The sequence below is a fragment of the Telmatherina bonti genome, assembly GCF_933228915.1.
Source record: "Telmatherina bonti genome assembly, chromosome: 7".
Taxonomy (NCBI): Eukaryota; Metazoa; Chordata; class Actinopteri; order Atheriniformes; family Telmatherinidae; genus Telmatherina; species Telmatherina bonti.
Window position 1 is genome coordinate 14075801 of NC_136625.1, and position 11135 is coordinate 14086935.

General features: G+C 40.3%; 1 protein-coding gene across 1 annotated transcript in view; it reads left to right on the top strand.

The window, feature by feature from the left end:
• ralbp1 (ralA binding protein 1) overlaps positions 1-11135 on the top strand; it is an 11683-nt gene continuing 548 nt past the window's right edge. Inside the window, exons 1-10 of the mRNA XM_079243100.1 lie at positions 1-51; positions 1417-1719; positions 3579-4010; positions 4102-4451; positions 4860-5021; positions 7376-7507; positions 7598-7708; positions 7831-7952; positions 8037-8157; positions 11111-11135. The exon at positions 11111-11135 is cut by the window's right edge and continues 548 nt beyond it. Of these exons, the coding sequence (XP_079099226.1) occupies positions 1470-1719; positions 3579-4010; positions 4102-4451; positions 4860-5021; positions 7376-7507; positions 7598-7708; positions 7831-7952; positions 8037-8157; positions 11111-11135 (1705 nt within the window). The 5' untranslated portion in view covers positions 1-51; positions 1417-1469. The remainder of the gene's footprint in view (positions 52-1416; positions 1720-3578; positions 4011-4101; positions 4452-4859; positions 5022-7375; positions 7508-7597; positions 7709-7830; positions 7953-8036; positions 8158-11110) is intronic.

An 11135-nucleotide genomic window follows, 5' to 3' on the forward strand; every position in this document is an offset into this window, starting at 1 on the left:
GGACAACCGGAAGCAGCACTGCGTAAAACTGAACGAACTGGATAGTACTTGGTAAAGTTTCTTGCCATTTATGTTTTGCTCTTTCTGTGACTGTACTGTGGACATAAATATACTTTAGTTTCTTGGTAGATCACATTTATATAGTCAGTTTTTATTTAGACCAATCAGTTATCGTGACGGACAGTATGGTCCATCAGCTAGCTTAGCTGTTTGGTAGCTAGCAGATGGGCCCCTCCATTCAGAAGACAGCTTTTATATTTTCACAATATTAATGTATTTTCTCTGACATTATTTAATGTAGACACCTACCTAAATGTTTCAAATCTGATTATATGCGACTTTTATATTTTTAGTTAGTTTTCTTAAACAAACGGGAAATGTTAGTGAAATTATGAAGTTAATCTACCCCAGACGTGAAGATTAAAATGTCAGGCTGACAAGAAAAATGTTTACTAATCCCCAAGGTTTTGTTAAGACAGTGTTGTTGAGCAATAAGTTTATGTTTACACAATGTATCATAGCTATTTTCTATTTTATAAAAGGTATTATAGCTTATCTTTAAAGTAAAAACTGCTCAACCCTGAATGACTTTGGTTATAACACTGGTACATATAAACTGGTGTCCGTTTTACAGTTTTTCAGTAAACCATTGTATTTACACATAAACCCACATTTGCTTTGATGTAAAAAGATTTGCTTCCTAAAACATGCTCAGGTTCCGTTTTCTGCTTGATTTAAGCTCAACTAATCCACGTGACCACCTGAACATTATCTACAAATCTACTCTAAGAGAATGAGAAGCATCACTGTTTCTGTGGTTCATGAAGAGGTTTTGTTTTTGTCCGAATAAACCTGTTAAAATGATGATGTGGAGGACGTGATGTTTGAATGCCAGAAGCCCCATCTGGTGGGTGTAGATCACTGCTGCAGTTGTCCTTTTAAAGCAGCTATTTTTTTAAATATACAAGTACAAAGGATTATAATTTCACTTTAAGAGTGACGATCGCAGAATATACTTGCATGGTGCAAGTTTTGTTTATTTATTTTGCACTGGGCACCTGCTGGAACTTAGAAAAAGAAGTTATTGCAAAAAAGTTCAGTTATTCTATTCAAAGCGTTATTGATAAGAACATATGAAAAAATTAACACTTTTTTTTACATATTAGCTCATGCTAAAAGATACATAATTTTGCTTTAAAGAGCATGAAGAAAACTGCATCTACTGCATTTGGACCAGTTTGCATTTAAGTTCCACACTGTGTCCACCTTAGCCCTTATATGTACACAACAACCTAACAAATAAGAGGGCTGTGACGATATGCTTTCGTTCTGATTAGATTTCCCACCAATAATAAAAACATACTTTGTTTAGTTACATTGGTAAAATTATTACTTGTATATGTCTTCCTGCTGCAGGTATGATGGGGAGGTGATGTGCTAGTCAGAGGAACGATAAGGCCAGAGAAGCCATGACTGAGTGCTTCCTGCCCCCGAGCAGCAGCCCTGCAGAACAGCGCAGGGCCGAGCACCCAGGGGGCGCAACCCGCACCCCCAGCTCCGAGGAGATAAGTCCCACTAAGTTCCCTGGGTTATATCGCACAGGTGAACCATCACCGCCTCATGATGGACATCACCATGAGCCACCTGACACCTACGTCTCAGATGACGACAAAGAGCACAGCAAGAAGAAGAACAAGTTCAAGAAAAAGGAGAAAAGGAGTAAGAACTGTTTTACTTACTGACATTTTTCTGTTTATGGCACAATAAAGAGTAAAGAGCAAGACAGGAGTCAAGGTGAGATAGGCGATGTGACATGCAATACCCCAGGCTGGAGTTTAATCTGGGATGTGGCATGCACAGTAAGCATTTCACTGTTGAGGTATGCCACACTTGACATATTTGAGCTTTGGACCACACTTGTGCCGCGTTAGAACGGCAAATCAAAATCTATTTTTTGTCAGATTCACATTGATTAAAAGACAGCACACAGTTGCAAATGATTTCAGATTTCAAGTTCAGATTCCCTTTATAACAGAAATGCTGAGTGAAATCAGGTTTGCTGTTAAAAAAGGGCTGAAGAGCATGACATAACAAGAATCAATGGACAAACAGAAAAATGACTCATCATATTTATGCACGTTTTCTTGATCATGGATGAACTAACTGCAATAGTTGTAATGGCCTCTAATCATGTGTTTAAAAAAAAGTGGAATGAAACTAGAAGTAAACCTTTTTAGCCTTTTTCCTTCATTGTTCTCCACTGCTGCTCTTTTAACACCATCTTATTGCAACCATCCCTTTTGGTCCAGACAAGGATTTATCAGATCTGTAGAAAAAAGTGGATGCCCAGTTGTTCAAAACAAATTGGAATTACGGTTCCATGTTGGGATCTTTGTCATATTTGCCCAGACAATGTTGAGGAACAAAGTCGATTATTTGAGAGAAACGTTTCTAGTTTATTAGCCCAATATTTCTGATCTAATAAGTGGTGCTTTACTTTGTCTGGGTCTATTAGATTATTATTTGTGTATCGGATCCCTGCAGAACTTCTCATCTAAATACTTTGGGGATGACTGCGAATGATGTTGTCAAATATAATAAAAAGTCTCCTCGTAGGAAGATGTTCGTATGTTTTTGGTGGGATTAGGAGATGCTAGAAGAGCTCCACGGTTGCATATAAAGCAGCCACCACAAAAAGCACCTTTGTGTTCCAGTTTCTGCTGTTGTATGCTTACATTTAATCATAAGTATAAAAAGATTTTTGCATACATACTATTAAATTGCATAATACACGCTAATGTACATTCACTGAGAAATTAAAAATCACTTAATAGATGCAGTGAACATTTTTAAGGCGATGGTTTTGTAGTTTATAAAGATTAGATGTTGTTTGTTGACTAGAAGGTTTAATAACCGCATCTGGAAACTACCAATACTTACAGGTCATCCAGTGTAGACCAGTAAGCAGCATTTTAGAGAAGTGATGACTGAACACCTGACTAAGTGGACTCTCTGGTGTCATTTCTGAAGAAACCTCCCACTTTTCCATCCTGTTTCAGCTTGTTGTCGGGGGAGTGTTTTTCACCGTTGTCCACTTTGCATCCTGATTTTTCCATGTCTGTATTTAGCTCCCATACTAGTGTACTGTGGGAGAGAGGAAGAGATGGACAGTTTGAGGGCACACCCACAGAGCCCAGTAAAGGTGTGCCTGATACACAGACCTCATTGTGAGGGGGGGAAACCCAGAGCAGATACAATTATCGGGCATTTAATTTGAAAGAGGCCACTTGCTGTTTTTGGGTTGCGCTTTCTTGCTTTGAGGAAGACGACTTAAAGCTGTGGCTGCTCTGAAGAGGAGAGGTGTAAGTTGCTGTGGGAGCTATGCTAAAATAGTGACTGACCTCTTTTTAAGTCCCCATTCTGCCCCTCCTTTGCTATCTTCTCTCTTACACGCATCTCTCATCCTGTTTCTGTTCCACTGCTGCCATGGTTCTGTCGTAGGAGGGAGATAAGACAGGGGTTTTTCTCCCCTCAGATTTTACCCTATTTCTTTTCTTTTCTTTTTTTTCTCCTCTCAGCGGAGGGATACGCTGCTTTCCAGGAGGACAGTTCAGCAGATGAAGCAGAGAGTCCTTCCAAGATGAAGCGCTCCAAGGGAATCCACGTGTTCAAGAAGCCAAGCTTCTCCAAGAAGAAAGAGAAGGACTTCAAGGTGAAGGAGAAGGGCCCCAAAGAGGACAAGGCTAAAGATAAGAAGTCAAAGGACCTGACAGCTGCGGATGTGGTCAAACAGTGGAAGGAGAAGAAGAAGAAGAAGAAGCCTACGACAGAGGCAGAGCCAGTCCCAGTGGAGATCCCAACTTTCAGGCCCATCTTTGGGGCTCCTTTGACTGAAGCTGTGAAGAGGACGTCTCTGTATGACGGCATCCAGCTGCCGGCCATCTTCAGAGAATGTGTGGATTATATTGAAAATTATGGCATGAAGTGTGAGGGCATCTACCGGGTCTCAGGTATCAAACGTCATATTTTCACTTCATCTTGTGAGGGAGGGTGTGTAAAAAAAAGCCAAACATCTCAGCAATTCTCTTCTCTTGCAATCAGGCATGAAGTCCAAGGTGGATGAGCTGAAAGCATCGTACGACCGTGAGGAGTGCCCCTGCCTGGAGGAGTACGACCCTCACACAGTTGCCAGCCTGCTGAAGCAGTACCTCCGCGAGCTGCCAGAGAACCTGCTAGGTCGCGACCTGGGCCAGCGGTTCGAGGACGCCTGCGGCCGGCAGGTCGAAGCCGAGAAGGTGACGGAGTTCCAGAGGCTGCTGGCCGAAGTATCGCCAGAGAGCCGACTTCTTCTTTCCTGGCTTGTGACACACATGGACCACGTCATCGCAAGGGAGGCGGACACCAAGATGAACATTCAGAATATTTCCATTGTCCTCAACCCCACCATACAGGTCAGAGGGGGCTTTAGTCAATAACAGGCAAACTAAACATTAGAAAGAAATGTAGGGGCTTTGGTTATACTTCAGTAGTCTCCCTAGTAACAAGCCAAACGCGTTCTTATTGGATCAAACAGTTCATATCTGAACCTCTGGCCCAGTTCAGTGAAGCTAATTTATCCCCACAGGAGTTATATCTGTGGCTGCTCTACTTTCTCTGAACCATCATCAATAGTAGCCACAACACTGTTTAAAAAAACATGGCTCCCAATTAATGAGTGGAATCCAGGATCTGTATAATGAGGCCAAGTAAATATGCAGGAATTTGTGTTGTGGGGGAAACTAGAGGCAGGGGTTCATTTGAAGGGTAGATGTAGCCCGTCTGTGTTCTTTGTGCTAATCGTTTGGTTGTATTGCTTTCAGATTGGAAATCGTGTCCTCTACATTTTCTTCACCCACGTGAAGGAGCTGTTTGGAGATGTCGTCCTGAAGCCGGTGGTGCGACCGCTCCGCTGGTCCAACGTGGCGACCATGCCGGCTCTGCCTGAGACACAGGAGAGCATCAAAGAGGAGATCAGGCGACAGGTAACTCCTGCTGCCGCCTTGAGCATCTTAACACTCTGGGGACGCCGGCATCATCAGCAATGACAGGGACCATGTTGTGTTAATCGAGCATAGCTGTCGAACCATAAAATATAGAAACTTACTTTTTTTTCCCTCTTAATCGGGAGACTCCGGGCTGTCAGACGGTAGTTCCAGCATCACTGTAGCCCATTCATAGGTGATACAGTGTTGTGTCAAAATAGGTGTTCCAATCAGAGCCTTTGTCTTTGGCGCATGACACGTGTTTGTCCAATCAGAGCCGATGATGCCTCAGGAAACGCCTCCAAACAGTGTCAATCACTATGCATCGGTGTCATTAGCAGTCGGATAGCTGCCTTCTGTATTTACAAGGCTGATAAATTATGAAAACAGCTTTTACACACGCATACCATGGGTAATTACTCAAACAAACATTTGCATTACTCAAGTAGTTTATTTCAACATAAACGGCACGACGGCGTCGTAACAGATGTATAACTCGGTAACAGATACAGTGTGTGCAGCTGACAGTAATTTAGGAAAGCTGCTGTGCTTCAGTCCCCTTCAGTATCTTTAGTCATGCTTCAAAATTATAATACTCTTTATTTCAAGCAAAGGAGCCTCATTTACATAGCAGTTTATGATATTTCAATTCAAAATAAAAAAACAAGGTATAGGACATTGTGGGGCATTGAAAGGTGGTGTTTATTAGCATTTAAACTAAAGAAAAGTCTCTAAAATACCCTTGGTCCCCAGAGGGTTAAACAGAAGAAACATGTCCAGCACCAGTGACTAAGATTTGCTGGTTTTAGCTGCTCAATTGTGAGAATCTCAGTATTTTTCTGCTATCTATCCAAATCAGCTGCAGCATGTAATGTTCCAACATATTTCTAAATCTTTTCCACATAGGCAGATGATTAATCATTATCATTATCAATCAGGGTTTAGAGTCTTAAATAACAGAAATGCAATCACGGAGTTGAGTGAGTTTCATACTGCAAGCTGCACATGTTTTTAATCTTTGTTTTGAAGTTTTACAGCACTCAGTTTTTGCCCAAATTTAAAACCAGATTACACCACAGTTTCTGTCAAAACAGTACTAAATAATTAATCTAATTTGTCAACTGATTATTTGTGTTTTTTTAATTTTTGCAGCTGAAACATTAAAAACTGAAAAAGAAAAATGTAAACATTTTTAAGAAAGTGTTTTATGGTTAGAAAGGTTGTAAAACATTTCAATAAATGCAGCTAAAGCTGACTTAATGCTTTGACAGACTAACGTAGAGCTGCGTGGTGGTATTCCTGTAGCTGACGTGTGTACCTTTACTGACGTGTAAGCACATACTGTAGCAACGCAGAGTGTAATGACTACGGTTGGTCTACTTAGTATATGTTTGCACAACATACTGCTTTTCTCAAACATATAATTCACTCGTGGCACAAAAAAAATGCAACAGGCTTCAGCGGTCTGATTTGTTGTCATAATGCTAGAAGAATAATCACAATTTCTGCTGCTTATATCTCATCTAAAAGCTCCATCAGTCGATGTAAATTAGTTCGATGCTCATACACTTAATTTCCTCTTTACTATCTTGCAGTAGTTTCATCACGCCAGGCTCAGACCCTGATAAAAATCTGTCATTTTCAACACAGCACAAGTCTGAACTGCAGCAGTCGCAGTCACACACAGAGCCGCAGTGGGCTCATTCAGCTTGTAATAAGCTGTTCACAGATTGTATTTATTAAATAAATACAAACAATGTCCAAACTTTTCTCCATCATGGTTTTAGCGAAGATAATAAGTCATTCTTTTCAAAGCATTAAAGCTAAATGTAGAGAAAACAGCTAAGAGCAACTCAAGCCGCAGATTGAACTAAGTTCTCCTGTCCTGTTTTTAAACACAGTGCAGCCTTTGTTAGTTTTAATGTGAGTTTTTATGTGAAAATAACATGCTATATATATATATGAAACTGTAACTCAACAAGGTCGCGCAGGGTTTTGGGCATTAGTCTGACTTCTCTTATTACAAATAGGAGTGATGGTGCAGAAAGCGTGTTTGAGGGAAGTAAATGTGTTTTTTCTAAAACTGACCCAGACGCATAGCAGAAGTATGAATACTCACACGGGCATAGCTAACTTACACAAAGCTCAGCATCAATCTGACTACGAGGAATAAATTAAACAAAATTCATTTCCTGACTCTTAAAAAGGGAAAGTAATATTTTAATACTGACATGGCATTTTTGCTCATCTCATAATCTGTTTGAAGGATATTCAGGTTTGTTTGTAACTTTTCCAGCATTTTAATAAGCCAATTGTTACATTTGAACGGATGATATGAAGGCGTTTGTGTTTAGGAGTTCCTGCTGAACTGCCTGCACAGAGACCTGCAGGCAGGTGTGAAGGACTTGTCCAAAGAGGAGCGACTCTGGGAGGTCCAGAGAATCCTGACTGCTCTCAAACGCAAGCTGAGGGAGGCAAAACGTCAGGTAAGTTTTCCCACCGAGCGTTTACTTATTTCTTAAAGGGATAGTTTTCATGGCAGTTTATCCGTGTATCTTCTCTGTGTGTGGCTTCAGGAGTGTGAGAGTAAGATAGCTCAGGAGATAGCCAGCTTGTCAAAGGAAGACGTCTCAAAAGAGGAAATGACTGAGAACGAAGAGGAAGTCATCAACTTACTTTTAGCACAGGTGAGTCATAAATCACTTTGATACACACAGACAAACAAAATTACAGTAAACATTAGGTGTAAAATGAGTCTTGTTTTACTCTTATCATACATTTCCCATCTCCATGTCTTCTGGGTCACCAGGAAAACGAGATCCTTACAGAGCAGGAAGAGCTGATTTCTCTTGAGCAGGTGCTGCGGAGACAGATTGCTACGGAGAAGGAAGAAATCGAGCGGCTTCGTGCGGAGATTGCAGATATACAGAGGTAAGAGGAAAAGCTGAACTTGATGCTCATTAATCATTGTCGTTGTGGACTGCACACCCCCAGCTGTATTGTATTCCTCAACAGTCGGCAGCAGGGCCGCAGCGAAACGGAGGAATATTCGTCCGACAGCGAGAGCGAGAGTGAGGATGAGGAAGAGCTGCAGATGATATTAGAAGATCTGCAGAAACAAAATGAAGAACTAGAGGTGAGAAACATTTCACCGTGATTTACTGTTGTCTGAAAAGAAACACCCAGTTTTAGTTTTCAGGACTCATGTATCTGTAAATAAAGACAAAAAAAACTCTCTTTAGGTCTCGAAAGTAAATAAAACCATAAATAAAAACCCATAAACCACATTTTACATTGTTATATAATTGAACAAGAACTCAGTAAAGTACAGAGATTATTTTAAGAGTTGTAGGATCATTTGCAGACTGTTTACTCAGCTAGCAACAGTTACTGACATGGACAAAATGCTGGCAATGAAAGGAAAACCCACAATGGTCCCTGACATAACATGAAACTGATAAGACGTGGCTTCAAGAAGAAAACTAACTAGAAAAACGCTTGCAGAGTCCAAACCGCTGCCAAGAATCCTTTAAAAAATTCCTGGATACAAACAGTGATCCAGAATTAAATCAGTTCTTCATCTTCACATTTCCAACAACTCCTGAAAATGTCATAAAAATCCATCCATAACTTTTTGAGTTATCTTGAACACAAACAAACAAACACCGGTAAAAACCTCCTTGGTGGAGGTAATGACACATTCAACAGACAGAAAACACAAATGACAACCATGGAGACCACAACAACCTCCAAACCTCCACATCAGTGACAGATCACACCATACACAGCTAATCAAAAGCTAATCGTAAATAAGCCAGACTGGAATTCGACACATTGCATATTGACAAAACCATAAAGCTTCCAGAAGCTTTTCAGGTGGCACATCACAGACGCAAATAGGAAGATCATCAAGACAAGAACACTGAGAAACATGCAGGAGGCTCGGTTGTGTCCTGCTGCTTCGCTGGATCTGTCTGAAATCTGTGCCGGGTGTCATGAAATGTCAACACTGGAGCTGCGTAGTGTCAGAAAACAGGGTTTCAGTCAGAGTTCATGGGTCTTCCAACAGGATAAAGACCAAAACACCCCAGAATGGCTAAGAGCAGAACATTGGACTACTGAGGCCTTCTGTGACCCCTGCTCTAAAATGTATTGATCATCTGTGGATGAAGCTGAAACATGCTGTCTGGAGACGGTTCCCTTTAAACCTGAGACAACCGGAGCAGTTTGGTGATAGTTGCAGAACAAAATATTACCTTAAAGGTGCCATCTGGTTTGTCCAGACCTGTTTCATTAGTTCAGGGATGCCCAGCTCCGGTCCTCGACGGCCATCATCCAAACTGTGGAGGGTGGCTGAACATCGGGCCCAAAACGGTCCTGATGTGTTTAAGACCCTTCGTTGGGGGTCCCAATTTTATCGATCTGCAGAAAGCGGGAGTGGCACTGACCCCAGTGTTACCTTTTTACAAGTTTTTTTTTTAAACTTGCGGTTTTTGGAGGACTGAATTTGGACACTCCTGCATTAGTTTATTTTTTTTAATAATTCTGTTGAACATCACTTTTGGTCAAAGTCAATATATTTGATTATTTATTGATCAGTGGCAAGGCAGGTTTATTTGTACAGCACACAAATTCAAAGTGCTTTACAAAAACAATTCAAAGCATTGCAGATGTGAAGAAATGAAAGCACAGGTAGCAAAAATTACAATAAAATAATAAATTAAATTAAAATCTTTCTAAGTAAGATTGGTTAAAAGTTGCAGTGAAGATGTTTTTATCCTGGATAAAATGCGCAGAAACATCAGAAATAAAGTGAAAATGACCTTTTACATAAACAGTATAAACAGTATATAGCATGAAGCTAACTTGTAGCTTTTCAAAGAAGACAAAAGAGGAAGAGGAGATAAAAAAAAACCATAAGAACCTTTACAATATAAACACCAACATAAAACGTCACCGACAAAACTGGAAACACAAGCAGCGTATCACGTGTCAGCCTGACCTGCACCAGCTGTCAAGCATGGAGGTGGGAGGGTGATGATTTGAGTTTGTTTTGTGGCCACAGGACCTGGACAGCTTGGACTTGTCTAGAGTCAAATGTGAAACTATCCATCTGATAAATAAAGTTTGGGTCGTGCAGCAGGACAATAATCTGAGGCACTGCAGCAAAATGCACTGCAGAAGAGCAGAGGGATAAAGTCAAACACAAAACAACCATTTTTATTTCTGCTAAATATGTTTCTGAAAGCTCCAAAACCATAGAGCATACATAGTTTTTCATACTTCTACATTTTTACTTGGGTCTTTTTAAATAAAATAACAACAGTGTTATGTTTGTATTTTCAACATCAATTTCACTTCATTAAAACTCCCATTAGGGGTATCGGGTTTTCAGCAGACAACATGAAAACAATTCTAGTGATATAACACATTTAAAGAAGAGAAATGAAACCAAATAAGGTCATATTACCATAAAAAATACAGGGCATGAGCGGCAAAGTACATGAGGTGCATAAGAGTTACATATTGCAGGTGTATTGAACCATATGGTTCATTGTTTCCATCTTACTTCAGCTTTTATGAAAGAAAAACATAAAAAAACTTCAGTTAAAACTTGTGTATTTGTAGCTGAGGGGAGAATTAGGTGGAAGCCAGAAGGAAACCACTTGGGCTCTTTGTTGGGGGTAGAAGAGGGGTCAATATGGATGGACTTTGCTTTAGATGTCCTTCAAAACACTAAACTGCATCCCAGTTTTTACCTTCCGGAGCGAGGTTGTGCTTTTTGGTAGATTTCCGTACCAGCAGATGATGATGGACTGTAGAATGATTCAATTGTTTTATGAAAACTGCAAGCTTTTTTTTGTGTTGTTCATTTTGTGTTGTATTTTAATCATTTTAAGACGTGATTGGTTTTTTTTTTTACTTTCATACGTGAAACACTAGAATTGAAAGACCACATGCTTTGTTTTTCTAACTCAATTTAAAAGTTTAAATAAAGTTGTTTTTTTCTCATGCTTTCTGACGCTTTTTTATAAGGAGTCCAGCAGAAAGAGCTACTCAGTTTGTCTGCATTTCATTCCCCCCCACAGAACAAAAACACCCACCTGAACCAGG